The sequence below is a fragment of the Topomyia yanbarensis genome, chromosome 3 (genome assembly GCF_030247195.1).
Source record: "Topomyia yanbarensis strain Yona2022 chromosome 3, ASM3024719v1, whole genome shotgun sequence".
Classification (NCBI taxonomy): Eukaryota; Metazoa; Arthropoda; class Insecta; order Diptera; family Culicidae; genus Topomyia; species Topomyia yanbarensis.
Genome location: NC_080672.1, coordinates 5,615,434 through 5,641,256, shown reverse-complemented (window position 1 = coordinate 5,641,256; position 25,823 = coordinate 5,615,434). Strand labels below are relative to the sequence as shown.

General features: G+C 41.8%; 2 protein-coding genes across 4 annotated transcripts; one reads left to right on the top strand and one right to left on the bottom strand.

Moving 5' to 3' along the window:
• The first annotated feature begins 6,669 nt into the window (after positions 1–6,669).
• LOC131688495 (V-type proton ATPase subunit C) lies at positions 6,670–23,819 on the top strand. Of its 3 annotated transcripts, XM_058972787.1 has the most exons (11): positions 6,670–6,865; positions 7,819–8,018; positions 8,185–8,338; positions 8,907–9,387; positions 21,136–21,368; positions 21,873–22,059; positions 22,125–22,223; positions 22,286–22,541; positions 22,605–22,702; positions 22,765–22,900; positions 23,008–23,819. In XM_058972787.1, exons 2-11 carry the CDS (start codon positions 7,887–7,889, stop codon positions 23,101–23,103), a joined length of 1,872 nt encoding a protein of 623 aa, XP_058828770.1. In that variant the 5' UTR covers positions 6,670–6,865; positions 7,819–7,886; the 3' UTR covers positions 23,104–23,819. The 3 variants fall into 3 exon arrangements, with proteins under 3 accessions (XP_058828770.1, XP_058828769.1, XP_058828768.1); XM_058972786.1 differs by lacking the exons at positions 8,907–9,387; positions 21,136–21,368 and having other exon boundaries at positions 6,672–6,865; positions 7,823–8,018; XM_058972785.1 differs by lacking the exons at positions 8,907–9,387; positions 21,136–21,368 and having other exon boundaries at positions 6,673–6,865.
• A 184-nt stretch (positions 23,820–24,003) lies between these two features.
• On the bottom strand, positions 24,004–25,338 carry LOC131688496 (queuosine 5'-phosphate N-glycosylase/hydrolase). The gene is made up of 2 exons (XM_058972788.1): positions 25,013–25,338; positions 24,004–24,958 (listed from the first exon to the last, which is right to left on the bottom strand). Exons 1-2 carry the CDS (start codon positions 25,217–25,219, stop codon positions 24,044–24,046), a joined length of 1,122 nt encoding a protein of 373 aa, XP_058828771.1. The 5' UTR covers positions 25,220–25,338; the 3' UTR covers positions 24,004–24,043.
• Between the last annotated feature and the right edge of the window lie 485 nt (positions 25,339–25,823).

Sequence of the window (25,823 nt, the reverse complement as noted above, 5' to 3'; positions counted from 1 at the left end):
ACTTAGTTACCAATGGACATCGACTGTGCGCCCCCGACTGGCTTAATAGTTCTTATATAGCGAATGTGACTTCAAGCATTAACCTCATGGTGAGGTACATTGTATTTATTTCTGTTATCTTACTACTTGAGTTAGTTCAATTATGCCGAAGCTGTAGAACTTTTCACATAACCAGTAGCACACCTACTGAGAACGCGATAGTTGACTACCTTTCATCGCAAGTCAGTCCAATTTGTGCTGCGAATCCCATATAACATGAGGCAAATATGCGGTTATTGGCAGTTTATGCTCCTCATTATTGTGTCGTAAGCGTGAGCCATCAAGGTAAAAAACTTACCACGAATCTTATTGATTTGTTAATCGCTTCATAGTACTTGTACGATTATGTCGTTAACCTGGTAATCTTGGAATTTATGGTTTTGATAACATAGTGCAAAGCACATCAGAGTATCTTCATAGCCACTTCTGGATTCGGGTCAAATGCGGCCACGCTATCTATCACTATAATGGTCCAGGCTACAGATAATGCTTCCAAACGATGTGAACACTGTTAACTACATCTCTATACGATGGTTTACCTCTACCCTTTGTATCTTTGGGTTTTCCAGAGGATTCTGGTCGGATTTTGAATTAACCGCTGTTGCACTGATCTTCTCTTCAAAGGCAGTTTCGGTCCTAGAGGATGACCCAGCAGTTTTGAGCGTGGATTTCCACCACTATTGTTAGATTTACTGTTTCGAAAACGTTTGGCTGAATCCGAATTAAGTTAGCTGTAATTAAGATCATGAAATCATGAACTTAAATCACATTACTTGTGACGAAAATATTAAAAGTCTTGGAATCATGAACATAAATAACGCTACTCTGCCAAAAAACCCGATAATAAGCTCATATCACGGCAACATGATTATAAATTATGAAAGTCGCTACTAAATTCTTAAAATATGAATATGTCCCGGGTTCAAACACAGGAATTTGGTCACTGTACTCGTAAATCGTTCAGCTCACGAAATCGTGTTCTTCCTTTCATGAATTTACGAACGGATTTTTTTCCGTGCACCTTCAGTGAAGTTATAGAATGACTAATTCTAGAAAAGTTCCATCTGTCATACTTTTCCTTTCACAAGAAATTTAAACTTAAGGTCTGGCGTGTTTTTAGAGCAACGGTTTAATTCATATAACTTTTGAAATTTTGATTTAAAACCAAAGTATGGCTCAGACAACTTTAAAATTATTTTAGGGCGAATAATTTGTTTCATGGCACGACTTATCTAACTACTATCTTCTTCATTTTTTTTATTTCGGCTGATATGTAGTCGCATTTTCCTTTTTTACGGCATTCAATAACTTAGAGATTACTAAATAGTGAAAGTTATGAAAATTTAGAGCAACAGTGCTCAAGTGAGATCAGTGATGCGAAATATACAGATCGGAAAACTAGAAGTGGCAGGGTGATTAGAAACAGTCTTAAAATCTTACGGACTAATCTTTTGTCTTCTGGTGGTAGGAATTGAGCTTAGGCAAAGCTACTACGAATCGCTCAAGTTTACCAACATATCTCACGACAAAGCAGATTTGTTCCTCCCATGAAAACCGACAGCGGACCGATGTTTGGTTCGTTCTCGTAGACCCAGAATTTCTAATTCAAATAGCATACGACTCCTTACCACCAGTCACGATTTGTCGTGGCTATACGACCTGGCGGACTGGGCCGCCTACGATGAGGCAACCCGGCCAACTAATACTCAACTCGCCCAGGCTGCCGAGCGCAACACTCCTCGCACAAGTGGCAAACTTCCACCTGGAACCAGCCAATCTATGGAAAGTGAACGTTCTCAGCGGACAAGTGAGGCAGGTCGACTTCTCCCTTGTAGTTAACTGATCCACAATAGTCGAGCCCCAAAAAATTGTTAAAGAACTCAGAAAACACTTCAGAAGCAGTCCTTCCTCCAACCCTCTAGCTTTCGCTGTAGAAGACTTGGAAGAGCGCCGATATCCTTCCCACCGAACTCCGAACAAGAATTCAACAGAGTATTCTCCGAGATAGAAATTACTGCGATACTCGCTACCGCCTACGGCAAATCAGATTGGACTGGATGACATTGGCTAACCTATGTTACAGTATGCTCTATCAGAGGCTAGAAGAGGGCTGTTGGACTGTTTGAACCGTATCTGGAATGGCCAATCCACCCCATGTTCTTGGAAAACGGCTTTTGGAATCCTCATACCGAAGAAGGGTGACACTTCCTGTATGGCGAAAGGGTTCCGGCCGATATGCCTGCTCCCCTGTGTAGCAGTGGCGGATCCAGGGGGAGGGTCCTGGGGTCCGAACCCCCCAAAAATTTTTAAAATTTTTCAAACCAGATTCAACCACCAAAACTGATTTTAATTAAATGAGGGTATCAGAGCCGGTGGAAAGCGTGGGTAGTATGGGTAGTACTACCCACTCGAAAATAACCGAGTGGGTAATTACCCACTCGAAATTTTGAACCATTTAAAAAAATTTAGATGTGCAACGCATGAATCTCGCACTACACACACAACATCAATGTACCACAATTCCCTTTGCATAAACGAATGTGATTTAATGTGAACGTAATGTAAGCGTGTGCATTGTGAAAAGGGAAAAAATCCTTACTAATGGACCCCTCACCGTATTCTTTCTACCCACTCGGGCGTAAAGTGTTTCGCCGCCCCTGGAGGGTATTACATATTACGTATTGTACAATGTATATTTAAAAATCAAAATTTCGGACCCGCTTCTCCTGCTGTGTAGGAAAAAGTATGGAGCGGATAGTCAATATGATCCCCACCTCGAATAGAACTCCAATCCAATCCTCCTTTCGCAAGGGTGGAGGGACTGGAGCCCATTTCGGAGTCTTTGGGAAAATCGTCCGGTTGGACGGACAATCTGCATGCCGACATAGCTATACTGGAAATCGTCAAGACCTACTCACAGTCTATCGCGAGGGTGATCTCCGACAACTAGCCAACTGGGGAGTCACTGGGAAGCCTTCGGAGCTACATAAAAGACTACCTCTACAATCGTGTCTTCCGGTTTGGAGTCGGTTGGGGGATCCTTCCTCGTCGTCGCCTTATTCCCCGTCAGCATGAACTCCCTCTTTGCATTCCTGACGGGGGAGTTTATAATTTCGTCTGTACCGACGACATCATAATCGTCGTGGTGGGATGATTAACCGCTCGAGTGAGGATAAAGCTCTGAGCCGGAGTAAACGACGTCGAAAGATAGGCCGGAGCAGCCGCCATATTCAGTATTCCAGTGTTGCAATTACCATCACCTAGCCACTAACAGACCGGTTAAACTCAGAGTACTTTTTCCGCCGAGAACCAAAAACCCTCGGTATCACGCTGGACCACAATCTCACTTTCACTTTATCGCATTTCAGGACAGTCAAACGAGACAGTGAAAGCAGAAAGCGCTTTATTCGAACCTGCAATGCCCGGCACCCGACCTGGAATAGGAAAACTCCCCTGAGCGTAGGTAGTGCGCTCATCAACAACAAAATCTTCTACGGTATTGAAATGATCAGCCTCAACTTGAACGGACTTGCTCCCCTGTACAACGTGACGACTCGGTTAGCTTCCAATTTACTGCCGAGCACTTCCATCGAAGCAGCCTGTTTCGAAGATGACACCCTTCCCATTCAGTAATTGACCGCTAAAATCATACTCAGAAGCGTTCTGGGATTCCTCGTAAGGACAACTGGTAACACTTGTGCCATCCTGAAAACGCCTCAAAATATATTCTTAGAATACGCCGGCACAGATCTCCCATAAACAGCTAGCCATCACAGGACTCGGGACTGACTCTAGTACACGAAAAGCCCGAACACCAACACCAATCTATCCAGGTCGCAATGAGCAGGCCCTTCCCCCGAGGTCGCTCCTAACGAATCTACAGTGACATTTCCAAGCTGCGAGAAAGAGTCGGAGTAGGGTTCTCTGGGACAGGAGCTGGTCTGGCCTGCAGCCTGCCCACAAGCTGCTCCGTTCACTCGGCAGAAGCTGCCACGATTAGTTTCTCGATTGCAAGGAGACCAAAGGGAATATCGACCATTATCTTGACTGACTTTCTGTCGATCATATCCGTCTGGAAACGTAAACGTCACGACACTCTTACACACAGGCTGTAGAGGATACGTGCTGGGTGCCCGGTCACTGCGGGAATGAGGAAGCGGACTCATTGGCAGCTCGCGGGAGACAGGTCCAACACTTCTTTACTTCTGGCTTGATTTGATTTCAACTTTCCGCGTCGATAGTTACCGGGCAATGGAACTCCGGTTTTGGCGGTTATTGATCTTATACCCTCGATCGTTGACCTTTTGGTTCGCCAATGAATTCCGCCCAACTCCTCTATTATCGCGAGCCTCAATGGCCGCCTGTTTGCTGAATCCGGCGCCTGGTGGAGGGTGACGGAAATTGTAGTTGAAGTTTTCCTTCTCAAGCGTGAACCTACAGTCCCCCGCACTCGCGCGATCATGAATCGGTAGCGTCCGGAATTCTCTATCCTCGATTCCAGAAGTCTAGGTCCATGCCTTCAATTGAATCAATTAAAAAGAAAGCTCTCATACCCACTGGACAACACGTTCCATGACGACATGACCGGGAAATCTAGTGATATAGAGTAACTCACTTCCTGTCAGAATGTGATCCGTACATCGAAAATTAAATATCAGAATGACTGTCTGCGTGGCCATCCAATAATACACGCGAATATGTGAATAGCCACAGCCCAGTAAAGTTTAGCCGGAAATGAACCGGAATTCTGGCTGGTTCCAGTTCGTATACTGGCTCCAGTGACACAACCGATTCTAACTAGAATCGGTTGTGTCACTGGAGCCGGAGTACGAACTGGAACCAGCCAGAATTCCAGTTCATTTCCGGCTGAGCTTAACTGGGAGGGTTACAAAATCGAATGTATTCACGCGAAGTCCCATACACGCGAGCACATGCGACAAACACGCCAACATACGAAGGCTTAAGCTCCTAACGATCATCTATGCACACCTACGTTCGCGATCGCGCAAACCTTATAACATTCCGATACCAATGTGAACGTTTTAGTACTAACGAAGTTACAAACGCGGTATCAAACGCGAACCCGCAAACGCGCGCGATCAGGAGTCGGTCACGTCCGGAATCTTTACCCTCCATTCTAGCCACTTAGTCCCATACATTCAGTTATACCAATCAAAAAATTAATGCTCATATCCACTAGACAACACGTTCCAACATGACTGGGAAATGGAGTGATATGGAAGAATCCACTTTCTTCTAGAATCTGAACCGTACACGAAAAAATAAGTATCAGATTCACGGGCCACGCGCGATCATTCTAGACCACGCGAATATGCGAAAGGAAAACGGTTTCAATATAGAATTTATACACGCGAAGTTACATACACGTTAGCACACGCGATCGAAGAAGTAAACGTACAAATGCTCGAGCCCCACAATGATCGCGATCGTCCCTACGCCCGCACATACCTGAACCGTACAATAAATGTCACATTCAGAATCCCGGCCCGCTACAATTGGCCTAAAGCAGCAGGGGCGGCGAAACACTTTATGCCCGAGTGGGTAGAAAGCATAGGGTCCATTAGTAAGGATTTTTTTTTCCCTTTTCGCAATGCACACGCTTACATTACATTCACATTAAATCACGTTCGTTTATGCAAATGGAATTGTGGTACATCGATGTTTTCAAATGTGTGTAGTGTGAGATACATGCGTTGCACATCTAAATTTTTTGAAATGGTTCAAAATTTCGAGTGGGTAGTACTACCCATATTACCCACCCTTTCCGCCGGCCCTGTAAAGAAGTGTTTTTGTGGGCGCCATTGCCTGTCTCGTCTGCAATTGTAGTGTGTGATTCTGACGGAGAGCCCTTCCAGGAACCTAGCTCTACAGCTCCTGTAGGACAGCTCTCGAAAAAAAGACATTGCCCACCCATCTTGATTTGTTTAAATTCTAATTTATTTTTCAACATACTCGTTCAAATGGTGATTTATTTATCAGGGCCCGATTTCTTCAACCTCGCTCAACATTTAAGCCATGTTCAACGCGCCGGTAAACCTGGTTCAAAAGTTAAGTGAGGGTGAAGAAATCGACCCAAAGGCTGTTCGCAATTCTGTGATGTAAATTTATAGAATTTAGATCTGTCAAAATACATCTAGAACACGGTGTTCCCAATGCGATGATTTAACCGCCTGTTCAAAATATTTTTCATTCGATTTTGCTATTGTTTAACACTTATTTGACACATATTGTTTTTTCTGCTATCAGTCGTTACACATACTAATAAAAGATATTTAAAACAGTGTTCTATTCGTGTTTCAAATTGTGGAAAATTTAAAACAGAATAATCGAGCTGTTCTAAATCTGATCAAAAAGTGCTCGAAAAAATAGAACTGCATCTCGGCATTGCCATCGGTCTGTTTTAGTCAGAGATGTAAAATAGAACAGTCCATTTGGAACACATCATCGTTGCGAACAGCCTAAATAAAAAATAAACGAATTATCATCGCACTACCTTCATGAAAATTGAATTCTGTGCCAAAAAATCATAGAAAATGACAGCCCACAGCTGCAAATGCTGTCAGTGATTGTCAGTGTCAGTGTTGGTGAGAGTGAGATAGAATATATGCTCACTGACGCACTGACTGTCACGTGAATTGCAATGGTGGAGAAGATCTGGTGAAGACAAGTCGGAGATTTTTGTCTGTTTTCTGCTTTACTAGAACTTCGGACGGTCCTGTCGCGAGTTTTCTGTAGTTATCGTTGAAGTCAAAGTTTAAAACTCCGTTGTTTGCATAGCAGAAAACCCGCTGGAAAATAAAATAAGGTGTGTGTGTAGTTCGGATACAAACTCGGGAAGCAGTAGTAGCCAGAAATAGTGAACTTTTAGTAACGTGGTGGAGAAAGTCGATATAGATCCAGTTGGATATTTGGGTTCTAGTATTTGGTGGTTTTCGTGAGGAAATGAAAGTAACATATTTGAGCAGTCAAGTTTTTATATAGCAGCTGCAAAAGCTTTGTGAATTTTTCGCCAGGGTCAATCCATACTCCATCAACAAAAGCAGCGCTAGATGAACAATCAATAATCACGGGATCAACCGTAGCAGTTTTTTTCTCGCTAGTGACTTCTAACTGGCTAGTATTTGACCTTTCTAACACACTTGTTAAGGAAGAGTGAATCACTTCAAAATGTTTGTAGAATTTTTGGAGCCATCACAATCCGAAACTAGAAAAATATGTCATGTGACTTATCAGTCAAAACAGCTGACCATTTTTGTTCACTAGTTGGCAGCTTATCTCTTTCGCTCTGCAGACTTCTTATGGAGAGTGAGTAGATTGCATAACTACAGGATTTTAATTGAAGCAAAACACTTCCAAGGGAGTGTTTAGAAATATCAATATTATATTATTAAAAACGTAGAGATAATTATGCTTACATTATCGATTTCCAATAATGTGACAAACTTAGATGAGTAAAGAAATTGACTGAAATCGCTATAGTGGTACTTGGGCGATTTGCGAACCAATTTGATTTTCCACTCTTAAAACGTCTTTATGTTTTGGTTTCTACTCAACATTTGGGATAATAAATTCTTAGGTTAACTAATTCTGGTTTCTTTTTTGAATTCGAGTTGCCTCTAGGTTGGTACGAAACTTAATTTTGTAAACTTTACAGAGAACTTAGAGCAACTCGAATCCAAAGACAACATCAGCATAACTAGAATGCGATGGGTAACAATTTACACAAGTTTGATCTTCATCTACAATTCTTCATTGCAGGTAGTTAAGGAAACCACCATTCACCCTTTCACCAATCAAAAGTCAACGAAGCACAAACCGATTCAACAATGTCCGAGTACTGGTTGATATCGGCACCGGGTGATAAGACCTGTCAGCAAACCTGGGAAACGATGAACCATCTGACAAAAACACAGAACAATCTCTGCGAGAATTACAAGTTTCATATACCAGATTTGAAGGTATTGTTCAGTTCAAAGTATTCAGATTCTGCATTACGACGCATTGCTTTTTCTGGGCGAGTGAGACTTAATAATGCCAATCACTTTCGTCCGAAGAAGTAATCTGTCGTTATGTAGAATAGCGTTTATCTGCAATCATAAAATATTGTAATCTTTCCTATCATAGGTTGGTACTCTCGATCAGCTAGTGGGTCTGTCCGACGATTTAGGTAAATTGGATGCATATGTTGAGCAATCGACACGCAAGATTGCTTCCTACCTGGGGGATGTTTTGGAGGATCAGCGTGATAAGCTGTATGAAAATCTGCAAGCGAACAACAGTGAGTTTTTATCATTTCTATTTCTCTTCATCTATTTTCCAATGGTGCAGATTTTGATCTGCTTGAATGGAAAAGAATCAGTTTCGAAAATCTTCAGCCAGCCAGTTTTAGGTTACAGCTTACTAAATTTTAATACGGGATATTGCTCGCACCAAACTTTCATTACTGCTATACTTATTTCGATTTGTTTTGTGTTAGTCTGAGAGTATTTTGAATTTGGTCCAGATTGAACAATGTATTATTAAGTATTAGATATTGTCTTCCCGGTCAACAACATTCTAAAAACGAAAATTGTCCCTGAAATGTTTATTTCTACACATTATTTGATCTGATTTGAATTTTCTTTTATTCTCACAAATAATCGAAAGCATGACGCTACTCCCAGAACTCAGACAAGTTATTTGGCATTGCATGATCCCAGTTTATTGCAAATTATTTTTTCCTTAAACGGTTTTCAGTTATTAGCCAAAATTCATCACATAAGTACCCACATCACATTTACATTCACACACATTCAAGAGACACACAATTGTACGTTCAGTTAATACGAATAACCTTTGAAATGAAGGTCTTGATGAACCGATCGAATCTACACCGGAAGATACGGACGAGGTGCAATCGCGCGTGTCGTGCTCGTCCTGCCATTGTCACCAGCAGCAACGTCAGGACATCCATCGGTCGCGTTCCTACTTCGACGATTGCAGTTATGGCACCAATTCACCATGTTGCTGCTGTTGTCAGCTTGCAAACATCTCACAACCCGCATTGGACCGATCTACGGAACTGTTGGCTTGTGGTTGCCCTGAGTCAAGCTCAATGCTAGATTCTCCTACCACGATTGAAATATCTGCTTGTGATTGTCAGAATCAACAGCAAGAGGAAGTATTCTTTTCTGCGAATGGTCCTTCGCTGTCGGGCAGTAGAAAGCGCACTCACAGCAACAATTCAAACGCACTGGCAGTCGATCCAGAGCCAGAGCGTGCTCACGATGATCATGAGAGCAGTTTCGAATGGTGGTTTCACAGACGTAAAAGCTCACACAAAGCAAGGTACCACAAAAAAAAGGAAGCTGTTGTTTGCACCACGCAATTTTTTGTATAAGTTACCTTCGTTTTGTATTTTTGTTGTACTTCTTTCTCTCCAAATTTTTGCGTAATTACTCGTAAAGATGGGAGCAAACTTTCATAAATGTGTCATTTGTTCCTTCTTAACTTTCAAGAAAAATCTATTGCGGGAAATATTTATTAGGGTCACGATTTTCACTACCGTAGTTAAAATGATTTGTGGGGTTTATTATTTATTTCTACTTGACCACGTTTTCGTTTTATATTTTATCTTAACTTCCCATAATCGCAAGTGTTCTTTGGGATCACCTATCTACATGAGACTGACTTGCGATTATCGTCAGTTAAGTGCTTGTAAATAAACGTGGTTCGCTGAATTTTAGTTCATGATGATAATGGTGGTAAAGATAGGGTAAATATTGCTATTGATGTTATACCTCGTTGGTCTTCTCACAACTCGTTTTAGTATTCGCCGACAAAGGATTTTTATAAGAGATGCAGTCTAATAAATATGTCTATTCGGATCTTTTTTGTAGAGGGCAGACAAAACCATTCAGTTAATTTAATGACATTTCTTCTCATGTCAGTCACGTGGTGGATCATTTCAGTCACTTTCGATTTTAGTTGTCTGGTCGGGAGTTTGTATTTCCTTCTCTTTCTTGTCATTTCTTGAATAGTCTTTTGTACATTATTCAGTGTAGGTGGATCCGTTTGTCCTGCCTTTATTTTCGCTATTGGATTGCTCATCACATAAGTCAAGGTTCTTTTTCCATCATAGAGTCAATGCTGTGGGATCGGAAGTTAGGTTCTCAATTCGGTCATTGGTAATTCCACCCTTCACATCGTTTCTTTAGTATGAAAGTACTACTACAGTAATGCCATCCCAAAGAAATATTAATGCTTTACAGTTTCGGAATCTTTGGATGTCGAACCATGTAAGTCACCATTCATTTCTACGCTGAATGAACTAAAATTCAATTCCACACTTGCTTATTATTTCATTTTTTTTCAGAGTGATCATTCTCTTTTCAACTGTATCGTCATCGAGGGTAACATTACGCCAAAATTTGAGAATACTAATTTTGCTTCTAGTTTAAATTTTACGCTATTTTTAGACGCAAACAATACGTAGTTTTGCTGCTTAGTTCAATACCAATATTTTAACATTAAATTGGATTTACAGAGCTGATACATATTACCATAACATGCAATATACCTGCAAGTCTCTTGGTAAAAAGACTGCAACTGCAAGTCTCTTGGTAAAAAGAGCAGATGCACAAATCAGGACTAGAAGAGCAGATGCACAAATCAGGACTAGAATTAAGATTTTTGAGAGCTGTTTTACAACCACGGACGCAATGTTTCGCCAAAGGAGTTTGATTTGCACATTTGAACAAATAATTATTATTTTATTTTTGTCGTGCCAATACCTTATCTAGCGGTGAAATTAGCCGGCAAAAAATGTGTTGGTCGGCAGCTGCGGGTGTATGTGATCTCACTTTAGAGGCAGGGTACGATCACTGTCGCCAATGCGTGTGTTCTTCCTGGGACGTCATCATGTACCAGGGATAGCACAAGGGTTTGTGCATTGGGTCGGAGTCCCAAGGGTTGCAAGTTCGAATCTAGCCTCTGAGAGGAATTTTTTTTTCACATAATCGATCTGTTTTCCCCATTTCATCAAAAAGTGTTGTACATTTGTTTTAGAACTTCGCATTGTGCCGTTCTTGAATTGAATGTATTTTAAAACAAGTCAAGTTCCAACGTTCCCAACTGCGAGTGAAATATGCGAACCACAAAATTCATTTCACCCATTACGGGAGAACACAATCGCGATACACTTTTTGCAGACTCGTCTTAGACCTGCAATGCGCGAGATGGAACAGTTGATCAAGGTGCAAATGGAACATTTGCCTGCAGAAGTGTCACACATACAACTACATCATACGAGAAATGTAGTACTAATAACGTTCAATTCGAATATGAACACTTCAAAACCAAGATCCCCGTGTGTATAACCAATGATCATACGAAAATTCGCGTACACGATTTGGCACTTCGTACTAGTACGGATTATATTAAAAGATTCTTGTCGGAGTATGGAGAAGTGGAATCCATTACAAACGACACTTGGAGAGATTTTTTCCCTGGAATTCTCAACGATGCTCGGTTGGTGCGAATGCAGCTGAATCAAACTATAACGTCTTACTTAATTTTCCACTACCAAGAAGTAAAATTTATACGGAGAACGTACAAGACTAAGGAGATGAACAAGTTTGAAACGCAAATTTCAAGTCTGCTTCAGTAGGAAAGAAAAATAATACAGCTTCTTGACTAAGTGCGCTTATTTTGTAGGGTATGTCGGGGTATTCCATTTATTACGCTAGTTGTGGCCTGAGATTTCTGCGTTTGGGATACTGCCAGGATAGCTATAAGTATGTTAAGAGATGAACAGTTTACCCAACGTCGCGAGGACGAGGTGTATGTTAAGAAATACAAAAAAGCTCTGAAGTGCGCTCATTGCAGAAACAGTGATCACGATTCTAGGGATGAGTCTTATCCCGGCAAAAGGAAAAGGCAGATGGTACTTTTGTCGAGAGAAAACCATACCTGCGTGGAGGCACATCAGGTACCAAGTACCAGTCATTATCAGAAATATGTATAAACCTTTAAATAATGATTCCGAAAAAAAATCACAACTGGCTGACAGTTTCGGCAGTATGGCGAAAGATAGATACATAGAAAACCCCCATAAAGGACTTGAAGAATAAACATTTATTGGTAGAGCTCGACCTCGAGTAAAAGAGAAGGAAAACCGAAAATTAACAGCAATATCAGCACAACGAAATGTATTGACCACTGGCACACAGAGGCCATCTTCGAAGGGAATAGCGTTTTATAATCCACATATTATTACGGAAAAAGAACTCAAGGAAGGCATTCTTAATGAAGCTAAACTTAATCACGAGGAGAATTGCCAAGAGCATATCAAAAATATGTTAAACAATGTACGGAACAACATTTCATATCGGCTGACACTATCATGCCCAAACACTACCACATTTCAAAATTAGAATACTCAGATAAATTTCAAAATATTTGAAGTCAATATCCGGAGTTTGTATAAAAAAAGCACAGGTTCGTTGGGTGCTAACTGGAAACAACTACACAGCAGCTTTTCTAGCTGAGACTTGGGTAATGCCATAAAATACTATTTAATATAAAAATGCACATTTCCATTTCATCCCACATTGCAGGGAAGATAACTACGGCGGATCAGCAATATATTTGAACTGTAATATGAGCTATTGGAGAATTCTAACTGCGACCGTTTCGTATCATACACAAGTAGTTATCACAAACATCAAACAGCTAGACTTGGTTCTATGATTAGCATATTTGCTTTATCGATGCCTGAAAATCTATCGGATAGTAATTAGACGATTCTTAATACTAAAATAGTGCTGCTCAAAGCACACTAATAAATATTGGAGGGAAGCTCGAGATCATTGATGCGGGTCCAAAACTTGCCAGCAACTGCTCGCAGGCAGTGAATTCCCACCGTCTTGCTATCAACAAAATCCCGCTTCAGGATAAATAAAGCGTCCGTGTTATTGAAGAAATCCCTCACGTAATCAGCAGTTTTCGGATGAAAGCGAAACCGTCCACATGGTCTTATCGCAATATAATACCAACCATTGTTGCTGTCTTTGATCGAGGTTATCAAGATCGGGTTATCAAGAGATATTTCGATAGGTACAAAAACACTAAATTATGTCATCTGAAAAGTGTTGCCGTCCTTGAGTATCCACTGTAAATGAAATGCTGTCAGTAGACGGATTCGTAACCTTGTCCTCCAACTTAAACAAAAGAAGATTATTGAATCCCATTTAGTCCGTATTCTGCTTTCAAAACAAAAAAATGCACCGCTGTTGAAAGTGTTGCATAACTTCTCGAACTAGTTGGAAATAACCACAGTACAAACGATTCATCAGTTTTCTTCGATGCTCTGTCGTGCGGAAGGTTAGCAACATGATGAGAAATACATATCTTCCTCATCACGTTGCTAACCTTCCACATTATAATGCTGATGATTTTACATGCGTAAAAATGACCAGAACTAATTTCCCGAACCTACGCATAGGACATCTCAATGTTGGTGGACTTGAACGTCACATCTATGGCGTGAGCCTGTTTCTCGATAAGAGTCAGCACCATTTATTCGTTTCTTAAGTAGGCATTACATCAACATTTCTTACCCTATCCTAAGTATCGGTGAAGATGGTCGTGGCCGGCAATGACGATTCTCATGTTATTGATTAACTGAACTCAAAAGTTCATTACCGATCATTTACCTCACAAGCAAGATGAGATAAACTACGTATAGGCAACATCGATTTGACAAACTCAATCCAAGATGTACTATCTAACGACCCGGTTAGGGAGGAAGTACTTCTGTTATTTCTAATAGACGCTGCCCTTAGTATTCTCGCACATTCGGAGATTCCGCAACATTAAAAACAGCCAAAGAAATTTACTCAAACTTCTCCGGAACCGAACTCCATCGGATTTGGCCTTACCCCTGAAGTATCCGTCCTCCTAACATCGACACTTCCCTGGCCCAGTCCATCCGGCCCGGAGCAGCCCCCGAGATCGCACGGTCAACATATAGCCAACTAATTCAACGACGCTTTTTCAGACATACCCGCTTCTTCACGGACGACTCAAAAAAGACAACGAGGTTGGAGTTGGAGTCAGCAGCAACGAAACCAGCTCAGCCCTATGCCTTCCAGCAGAATGCTCCGTATTCTCCGTTGAAGCAGCAAAAATCAGAAAACACTGCAACCGTTATCTTTACAGACTCACTCTCGGTACTCCGAGCTCTCGAAAGCGGCCAATCCCGTCATCCTTTTCTCCAGGCCATTGAAAACGAATCAGACCCACTCACCACCCTATGTTGAATCCCCGGACATTGTGGCATCCTAGGTAGCGCGGAAGCTGACTCCCTGGCAGCCCGGTGTCGAAAATCCAGAAGGATTTTTACCAAGGAGATGCCAGCTGTTGACATCATACGCCACTTCAAAGAATCCCTCAACAATTATTTCGTTTCCCACTGGCGGGCATCCCGTGGTCATCTCCACAAGATAAAGGATCTCCTCGTCAAATGGGACGACCGTCAAGATTGGAAAGAACAAAAAGTACTCTCCCAATAGCGATCCGGACACACCAGAATCTCATCGCTCATCATAATCCCATCGTTCTCGCCATCCTAAAAACTCACATTCCCGCTGATCTTGATATCTCTTGCTGGCTCGGAAGCCATTGCACATGGGATCTTCTGACCGGTGGAAACATATTTCAGACTATCGGTCTCGCCACACGCTCTGACATACCTGGAGATGAATTACGCCTTGACACACCTCTCCTTGCGATCGCAAAAAGAATCAAAGCTCCCACTCCCTGCACCGTTGTATACCATATATACATACCACAAGAGGTTAAAGAAATCGGTAAAAAACTCGACAACCTAATTCGGCACCTCCCAACTCCCTTCCTCATAATGGGCGATTTTAATGCACATCATCTTGCGTGGGGATCACGGCGACCCAATCGTCGTGGAAACGAACTCTTGAAAATCATTGAAAACAACGGAGCAATTATTCTAAATGATGGAAGCACAACATTTACCAGAGGATCTACATCGTCCCAGATCGATCTATCCTTTTGCTCAAATTCATTAGCAACCGATTGCCTCTGGTCCGTACTCACGGATCCCTGCAGCAGTGACCACTACCCAATTCTTATCACTCACAGGGCAACTCCCCCCACTACCATCCGTCGACGTCGATGGATTTACAACGAAGCCGACTGGATATTTTTCGAGGAAACCTTCTCCAACCTATTCGACCCACAAAAACCATACAACCCCGATGAGTTTGCTGACATCATTCATCTTGCAGCCGAAACCAGCAGACCCAGAACCAATGGAATTCCTCGCCGAAGATCAGTTCACTGGTGGTGTAGAGAAGTTCCCACTGCCATTAAAAACCGCCGACGAGCTCTTCGTATCCTCCGGAAAACTCCAACCAACAGCCCACTCTGGACATCCAGATCCAACCAATTTCGACAACTACGCAACGAAGCCCGAAAAGCTGTTACTTTGGCTAAATCCACCAGCTGGAACGAATTCCTCGATGGAATTCATCCCGATTCTTCTGAAGAAATATGGCGACGTGTGAACGCTCTCAGCCGAAAAAGACGTGTAACCGGCTTTTCGCTCGGCATCTGAGGAGTCACTAGCCTTGATCCCCGTGAGATTGCTGAAGAACTCGGAAGTTTCTTTTCTTCCCTCTCTTCAACTGCTTCTTTTCCTCCCGAGTTCCTGTCCAAAAAAAAAACATGATGGAAGCTAACCCAATAACATTTTTCCCTGACTCCCGATCCGAATGGAACAAACCCTTTTCTGGCCCTGAACTTACCTACGCCCTCAGTCAAGGACAGGGTAAAGCCACTGGATTAGACAACATCGGCTACCCTCTTCTTAGAAAAGTACCACCATCCGGAAAAAAGCCATACTGCAATGCTACAATCAAATTTGGAACGGTGACCCTCTCCCCGATTCATGGCAAATGGCACCATGCATATCCAAAAAATCTCGAACGCATGGTCAACAGTGGACTAATCACCATTCTAGAACAATGCCAACTACTTGACAACCGACAACACGCCTTCCGGAAAGGGAAGGGCACCGGAACTTACCCTGCTTCCATTGGAGAAATTCTCGAAATGGCTAAGAAGGACAACCTCCATACTGATATATGCGCTCTCGACATCGACAAAGCATATAATACCGTTTGGCGCGAAGAAATCCTCAGACAACTCGACCTCTGGGAAATACGAGGCAACCTTGGATTCTTTATTCAACGTTTTCTCGAGAATCGTAAATTTCGAGTCGGAATTGGCGGAAGCGAATCGGGCATATACACCGAGCAAAATGCTGTTCCTCAGGGATCTGTTTTGGCTGTTACGTTATTTCTCATCGGTATGAATTCCATCTTCGCTTCCCTTCCCAAAGGTGTGTTCATATTAGTATATGCTGACGACATCGTTGTAGCAGTTCTGGGACGAACCAAAGGAAGAACTCGCATCAAGCTTCAAGCTGCTGTGAACGCTATACTAAAATGGGCCACCTCCGTAGGATTCAAACTATCTACATCCAAAAGTTTCTACACACACATTTGTTCCTCCTTTCATCGCACCACTGACCGACCGATTCGGATCGCAGATACGCCGATTGCATACAAAAAGGAACCGACCTTTAACCGAAAAACCACCTTCATCCCCCACTTCCGGAGAATTAAGAGAGAATGTGACAACCGCAAACGCCTGGTGCAAACCATCTGCTCTAGACACCCGAAATGCAACAGAAACGCTGCTCTCCTAATCAGCGAAGCACTGATCTACAGCCGTATTTACTACGGGATCGAAATAACCGGAGGAAATACCCAAAGGATCATCCAGATATTCGCCCCACTCTACCATGGATCCATCCGAACAGCTACCAAACTCATACCCAGCACACCTGGCGAAAGTGCCTGCATTGAAGCCGGCGTTTTACCGTTTCGTTGGAAAATTGCCCTCGTAACCCTCCGGCGTGCCCTTAGTATTCTCGAACGTACATCCGGAGATGACGATTCCGCAACATTGAAAACAGCCAATGAAATTTATTCAAACTTTACCGGAACTGAACTTCCTCCACTTGCCCGTCTCCATCGGATTTGGACTCGCCCCTGGAATTCCCGTCCCCCTAACATCAATACTTCCCTGGCACAATCCATCCGGGCCGGAGCAGCCCCCGAGATCGCACGATCAGCATATAGCCAACTAATTCAACGACGCTTCTCCAGACATACCCGCTTCTTCACGGACGGCTCAAAAAAGACAACGAAGTTGGAGTCGGGGTCAGCAGCAATGAAACCAGCTCAGCTCTCGCCTTCCAGCAGAATGCTCCGTATTCTCCGCTGAAACAGCAGCGATTTCCTGGCCCTGGCTCAAAAACCAGAAAACACTGCAACCGTTATCTTTACAGATTCACTCTCGGTACTCCGAGCTCTCGAAAATGACCAATCCCGTCATCGTTTTTTCCAGGCCATTGAAAACGAATCAGACCCACTTACCACCCTCTGTTGGACATTGTGGCATTTTCGGTAACGCGGAAGCTGACTCCCTGGCAGCTCGATGTCGGAAATCCAGAAGGACCCTTACTAAGGAGATACCAGCTGTAGATATCATTCGATCATTTCAACGATCACTTCGTTTCCCACTGGCAAGCATCCCATGGCCACCTCCAGAAGATAAAGGGTCTCCTCGTCAAATGGGATGATCGCCAAGATTGGAAAGAACAAAAAATACCCGACCGTTTACGAACTGGCCACACAAAAACTTAACACGAACACACGATCTCAAATGTCCCATCTGTACTTCGTGTGACTCCCGTAAAACCGTTGAACACATTCTACTGAACTGATTGGAACTTCAAGAACTCCGTTCAAGACACGACCTTCCCCTTTCCATACGCGATGATCTCTCAAACGATCCTGTAAAAGAAGAAATTATACTCAACTTCATTAAAGACGCTGATCTATTCGACAACATATAACGAACAAGCAATTTTCCTGGATATCAAAAATTCAACATCATCAACTACGGGCCCCTCGCCACATCCGGATGATGGGAGGGTTTTCCGCGGCTCACCAAGAGACCACCATATCCTCTGCAGCTCATCTAACAAGATACCAATCAAGACGCAAAACAATGAAACATAATTTTAATAAATGAATTATAAATACTATTCTACCCGGGCGAATGACCAGGAAGTTAAAGCCCCAATAATCAATAATAATACTGACCATGAGGTTGGTGATACAATGACGAATCTGAGCAAGTTGCTTGCATCGAACTCATTGCAAAAAGAAGATCAATCTACGAGAGAGAATGTTAAGCCTAGCGTTGATCAGTTCTTAACTTCTAGCAGCGCGAGCCCCTCATGCTTGCCTAAACACGTGTTGGACAACGAGATGGGAAATAGGAAACCAAGAGACATCGAACAAACGCACATGGAGGCAGACAACACGGTACACGCAGTGAGACCGGAAACAGATACATCATTACGCACAACAATAAATTTCGATGGAGACGACTGACGGATCACACACCAGTCAAAGCAAGAACTTTACACATACACGACGGACAGCAAGGATATAAAGGGGAAAGCGATGAAAGCTCGTTGCCGGACACATCGGACACTAAGTCCTATTCGACTAGTTCTACTATCAGCGAGTGGTGAGAAATCGGAGCAAGCAGATAAAGCTCTCTAAAGAGGAAAGAAGAAGCAGATCTGCTAGTGAAAAGCGGTCTGTTGTTTAGTTCTAATTGGTAGGTAATTGCTAAAGACGCTGATCTATTCGACAACATATAACGAACAAGCAATTTTCCTGGATATCAAAAATTCAACATCATCAACTACGGGCCCCTCGCCACATCCGGATGATGGGAGGGTTTTCCGCGGCTCACCAAGAGACCACCATATCCTCTGCAGCTCATCTAACAAGATACCAATCAAGACGCAAAACAATGAAACATAATTTTAATAAATGAATTATAAATACTATTCTACCCGGGCGAATGACCAGGAAGTTAAAGCCCCAATAATCAATAATAATACTGACCATGAGGTTGGTGATACAATGACGAATCTGAGCAAGTTGCTTGCATCGAACTCATTGCAAAAAGAAGATCAATCTACGAGAGAGAATGTTAAGCCTAGCGTTGATCAGTTCTTAACTTCTAGCAGCGCGAGCCCCTCATGCTTGCCTAAACACGTGTTGGACAACGAGATGGGAAATAGGAAACCAAGAGACATCGAACAAACGCACATGGAGGCAGACAACACGGTACACGCAGTGAGACCGGAAACAGATACATCATTACGCACAACAATAAATTTCGATGGAGACGACTGACGGATCACACACCAGTCAAAGCAAGAACTTTACACATACACGACGGACAGCAAGGATATAAAGGGGAAAGCGATGAAAGCTCGTTGCCGGACACATCGGACACTAAGTCCTATTCGACTAGTTCTACTATCAGCGAGTGGTGAGAAATCGGAGCAAGCAGATAAAGCTCTCTAAAGAGGAAAGAAGAAGCAGATCTGCTAGTGAAAAGCGGTCTGTTGTTTAGTTCTAATTGGTAGGTAATTGCTAGTATTTGTTGTACCAAGTATAGTCACGGTATTATATCTCAAGAAAATGAAAAAAAATCCTGCATCATGTTCTGTGGGGAAGAAGTCTCATTGATGGAGAAAGTTACGACAACGCATGGACAAAAATCTCACCTGGTCCCACTAAGTAAACGACGAAATCGCTAAAGCCTTCGGTACTCTTCGGATCTCTCGTTCAGTTTCTAACGGTACGGCTGCATCGTTGCTTTAAAGCAGCTATAAGGTTTGTATACAACCTACGTCCTAGACATACAACTGCCACCGTACGAAACACTCTCCTGAGAAACGGCCTTCTGGCGAACTATGATCGTCGAATCTGCCGCTTTATCCGTGGCGCTTATCTACAAGAGCTTCCGGACTATCTTCTCCAGAATCTACTACGAAGACAAATGAATCGCTCTCGTTTCCTTCATCGTCCCGTCACACACCAGCACCACGCGGAAGAGCGTACTGATATATTGTGGAATGCCATATAATCACATAAACAGACTGACTGATAAAACACAAAAACAAAAGCATACTGTGATCCGGTGTCGATGCCAGTTTCATTTCATCGAAGACTTATTCTGCCGCTCTACGCATAAATGACCCATGTATATAGGGATTTCCATAGTACAATGGAAAGTGATGCGTATTGCGGCAGTATTTGTCAAGAAGAATTGGGTAATTTGTTTAGTCTCTTTTATGAACAAAGAAATGATTGTATGGGACCTTGGTGTATTCAATAAGTATTTGGTTTAACCTTGTGTAAGATACATATATTTGCCTTTTCAACAGGTGTTATGAGAAGATACCCACCATCTACCTACCCAGACGACACCAGCGGAGGTACAGGTTTTGTTTTTTTCCTAGCAACCTTCCTCAAGGAAGGTTTTGAATGTGGAGGTATTTGAAGATTTTTTTTCTGAAAATCCTAAGGTCTGTTATCAATTTGGCGAGACTTGCTCGCCTGATTCAGCAGCAAGGGTACCGCCCTATCTCAAGCAACGACGAATCGATCCTTGTATGGATTCAAGCGCTGTGGCGATGTCCACCAGGGAATCCAGTGTTGACGTAAATTCTAGTAGAATTCATTTGAGGGTTTTTGAGGACATTTTGTTTTAAATTTTAAGTTTTTATAGTTTTGGATTTTACCCTAGTTTTTTAAATGTGAGATATTTCCTTGATATATACGACGTCTAGCGCTGGGATGAACTTGACAATAATTGAACTTAGTGCTAAGCTGAAGGTATGTTTTGGGCGTAAAGTTACTCGATGACGGTACAAAATAGATATACGGGAGGAACTATGCCGACGAAAATCGCGAAATATCTCAAGAAAATAAAGATCCTGTCATTTTTATCTGTGTCTATTTTATTTTATTTTGCGAGCTTACCAACAAATTTTACCAATTTGTACACTTTTGTAAAAAAAAAATCGTTCGAAACTCCACTATTTTGTTGTGTACCTAGGAGCCGTTCATCTAGTCACATTTATGGTGGAACAAGCAGCGCGAATAATACTATTCGATCTTCTTCGGTCAGCAGTTGTTGTGGCAGTCAGGAACGCTCCAGTCCGGATACATTGGAGCAAGAAATATACGGTGGAAATGTTAGCACTGCTGCTGTATCGACGCTCACTACCACTACAAGTGCGACGGTTAGAAATGGTGGGGTACCCTCACCATATAGGCCAATCAGTCCAGGTCAGACACCTGGTCCAGAATAGTTGTTCTACTTTGTAACACATTTATTCGAATCATTATTTCCGAGTACTTTTCTGTTGCACTCATCAGTCAAACAATTACACTTTTAATTCTTGAAATGCCGATATACCTACTTAGTTTCGTACAATGCATCTCAATGTTGTTATCTTCTGCTGATATATACCTTTGCACAGACATTTTTCTATCTTTTTGTTTTAGGTTTGTCCTTTGATGTGCACGCAAAATCCAACCTCAGAATAAAATTGTGTTTTGTTACTTTTTTAAGTTGTTAAGATTCCATTAGGTTTCGAGCAGTTGAAAGTTGGTTAAAATGCAAGTGATCTGTTTGTGTTTTAGCAAAACCACTTAAAGCTGAGGCATTTCGATACATTCCCTTGCTTTCAAAATGTGTGTTGAAATTGTTTCCAACGAATATTTCAGTACTATTTAATTTTATTGAAATACAATTGTTTTAATCCATTTTTTTATATTATCCTACCACAGACGACCTGATATCCTACATCACCCGATTCCAGTGGGATTTAGCCAAATATCCGACGAAGCAATCGCTGCGAAACATTGCGGACATCATCTCGAAACAGGTGGGTCAGATTGATGCCGATTTGAAGACGAAGTCCGCTGCCTACAACAATCTGAAGGGCAATCTGCAGAATTTGGAAAAGAAGCAGACGTGAGTTTTGCCGCAGTACATTATGAATTATCAAATGAGTCATCTTTTTTCTTTTTTATGTACAGAGGAAGTTTACTAACTCGTAATTTGGCTGATCTGGTCAAGAGGGAGCACTTCATTTTGGACTCGGAATATTTGACTACGCTGCTTGTCATTGTACCGAAGTAATTTCGTCGATTTCGATTCATTCACTCTCCAGCAAACTAATTGTTTTATTCTCCATCAGACCGATGATCAACGATTGGAATACCAACTACGAGAAGATCACCGACATGATCGTTCCCCGTTCATCGCAGCTCATTATGCAGGATAACGATTACGCACTGTGTACGGTCACATTGTTCAAGAAGGTCGTAGATGAGTTCAAGCTGCACGCCCGTGAGCGCAAGTTCGTCGTTCGTGAATTTACCTACAACGAGGAGGAATTGGCTGCTGGCAAAAATGAAATAACCAAGCTGACAACGGATAAGAAGAAACAATTTGTGAGTTGAATGGTGGTACAGGATAACCCAAGTGATAACAAATCAATTATTCTTACTACATAGGGTCCACTTGTCAGATGGCTGAAAGTCAACTTCAGTGAGTGTTTCTGTGCTTGGATACACGTGAAGGCGTTGCGTGTATTCGTTGAATCGGTTCTCAGGTAAACGGAGAATGTTTGTCGATCGTGAGAACAAATTTGCTTATATGTCAGTTGTATTACAGATATGGATTACCAGTCAATTTTCAGGCCATCCTAATTCATCCTAACAAGAAGAACACCAAACGTCTACGAGACGTGTTAAACCAGCTGTATGGTCATCTGGACGGATCGGCGGCGTCGTCTGGCGGAAATGCTGATGTAAGTATAATTTTTGTTTCGATTGCGTAGACTCTCAGTTGATTCTGGGTGAAGTTTCTCTTCTGGATCTGTAGAAATTGGATGAGGATTGATAAATTTTTTTCTAGAACGTCGACATTCCTGGTCTCGGTTTCGGACAATCGGAGTACTATCCATACGTGTACTACAAACTGCACATTGATATGGTGGAAAATAAAGCATAAGTCCCAATCAACCGTTGTCCTGGAAACAAAATCTACATCGCTGGCGCTCAGTTCCATCCTTACTACTTCGACAATGTTGTTTCATACCCATTCTGGCAATCGGTTGAATGCTAGGATATAAGATTGTGTAGGAGTTCTAAAGGATATTTCACAATACAAAATCAAAATTTTAACTTTTGACTCCATTCTGTTAAGTTGTTGATTATTTTGTCTAATGTTCATTTCGTAATTTAAACAAATTAATAATTATTGTTTGTGTAAGACCGTTAATTATTCAATTTTTGTGTTATGAAGGAGGAAAAGTTTTTAAAAGAATGATCTTAGTATATTGAAAAGGCATTATGGAACAAAAAATAAAATAATAGAATAGAGATGGATTTTGTTGCACTCCTTGTTGGTTGGAAGGTAAACATGTTAACCATGTATTTCTGAATTGGCTAATGGTAGCAAGATCATCACTCGCCATTTCGCTAATTTGAGTAAAACTCATTGTATTGTTATGGGTTGAAATTCATCTCCGTTTCCGTTTGAGCCAAAACTAAGAAGTTGCTTTAATTATAAACGGAAAATAGCTTAACTAAACATGTTGAACAATAAGCTGAAAAAGAAGCAAAGAAGCGTATATTTAAAAACAAGTATATTACAAGGAAGTTTCACTTCGCGACAGGCTAAATTCAAACATTAAATTTGTGTAAATAAAAATGAAACCATTCCAATTTAATTTGTTTATACATCTTTGGTTGATGACATTACATGTTTCTTTTAAGATTATAATCGCAATATCCCGGATCCCATAGAACAGTTACAAAAGAATAATTAGAATAATAATAAAGTAACCAGGGTTTTGTGGTCTAAGCAATACCTAAATGCCAAACTTTGTTCCAAACTTACTTTATTGAATTCTTATTAATTCATAACACTTCAAATAAGCTCATTCACATCAATAATATACGCTAATAGTTTTATGGAAGGGAATGTACTCCAACTCTGCAGCATGTTTACGCCGATAATCCCACAGAAAGTGATCCAGCAAAACCGCATTCAAATGTTCCACCGAAATATCCTGATGGTTTGCTTTCAACTCGGCCAGCACCAGCTCTTTGAGGCGTTCCACAACGTAGATTGAAGCTCCTCTAATTTCCACCTCTTCAGGACAACCATTCGGTAGAATTTTGTCCATCTTCAGCACTTCCAGCAGTTCGTCCGTGTACTCTATGGTTTTAAAGTGAACTAACACCTGAGGCACTCGATAGTCTGCAAACATCGTCACCCGTTCGATATCGTGAAAGTATCCAAGACCTTCACCCCGAAAGCATGCCCATAAATCTCCGATCAAAATCTGTGCTCTTTTATAGATCGATACGCGCTGACCATTGTATGTAGCCTCATCTCGGAAACAAGGAAATTCTTCTACGACTAACTTCAAAAGCGCAACGGCGGAATTCGAACAAGCTTTGACACAGTTTTCAAATTTCCCATCGTATTTCTCCAGCAAAACTTTACCAACTTCGTGTAGGCATTCCACCCTTTCTTGTAAAAGCGGAGCCTTTGTGTTACCATCATCCGATCGGAGAATTTGTTCCAGTTCTTCCAGCGTTATTTTCGAATAGTACGTCGGATTGGTAATGTCGATTCCTTCTTTGAGAGCACGATTAACTGCAGCACACAGGGAGAAGTAACCGGTTTGTCCTTCGACCTTCCACTTGGTTGCATTGCCGGGTGTCCAGAAGCAAAAATTAAGGGTATCAATCAGGAAGATCCAGTTTGCTGCATGTGAATCAGTCGGTTTCGGGTGGTATTCATGCTGGGAGAAGTTATTCACGTCAATTACCTTCGTCTGAATGCCGTTTATCACCTGTAATGAAAATGTTATCAATTTCGCCGATATGTTCCACCGATCCTCACTAACCTCTTTCACCAAATTCTGAATTGCAGTTTCGTTGACCTTCAAAAACGTGGCATGCTTCACGATAAATTCGCCAGATTCCGCCGGGGAAAGGGTAACCATTTTTATGAATTCAAATTTTGAACGAAGGAAACGAAGAGAAAACGCGGTGCACTGTTGAACTAAACAGTCCCAAAACAAAAACCGCGCCTTGAGCGTTTTTGAAAGCATCCCGGTAGGAGAAAATTAGAGATCGGCTCAAAGTCCCATAAAATAGACCAATGTCGGGAAATACACGTCCCATATTGGTCACATTTTGACGGTTCGGCCAAACATCCTACAAATTGGTCGAACTAAGGACGTGTTTTCTGACAAAGAGAATAGGGAAAGAGACGAATAGTGTGAAGCCAAAAATACCTTATTGAGCAGACCAATCGTGCAATGTAAATAAACATTACTCATGCCTGAGTTGGAGGAGATAAGTATTGTACTTCTATCAAAAAAGAAATTTGAATTTTCATCAGAATTTAGTTCAATCGTGATTGTAAGGTGCATTCTAGAGTATATGTATGAGTAAAAATAAGCTTTAGAATTATTTCATCTCTTTGTTTCGAAATGCACATCGTTTGATAAACAAATCCATCGATCGACATACGGTTTGTTTTCAAAATATAATAGGAGTCATTTAAAGTGCTGCCTATAGAAGCGGTTGCCAAAATTCTAGTGTAGAAATCATCATAAAGGGCGTGTTGCCGTTTTGACTGATTTTCACTCTTCGTCTCTTTCCCTATTCTCTTTGTTTTCTGATATTTTCCAAAGAGAATAGGGAAAGAGA

Bases quoted from the DNA above. Each gene is read 5' to 3' on its own strand.
- LOC131688496 (XM_058972788.1), bottom strand. From the start codon at position 25,219: ATGCTTTCAAAAACGCTCAAGGCGCGGTTTTTGTTTTGGGACTGTTTA. The intron at 24,959-25,012 runs GTTAGTGAGGAT...TTTTCATTACAG, and splicing joins TTCAGAATTTGGTGAAAGAG to GTGATAAACGGCATTCAGAC.
- LOC131688495 (XM_058972787.1), top strand. From the start codon at position 7,887: ATGTCCGAGTACTGGTTGATATCGGCACCGGGTGATAAGACCTGTCAG. The intron at 9,388-21,135 runs GTACCACAAAAA...TTGTGTACCTAG, and splicing joins AAAAGCTCACACAAAGCAAG to GAGCCGTTCATCTAGTCACA. The intron at 22,703-22,764 runs GTAAACGGAGAA...GTTGTATTACAG, and splicing joins TTCGTTGAATCGGTTCTCAG to ATATGGATTACCAGTCAATT.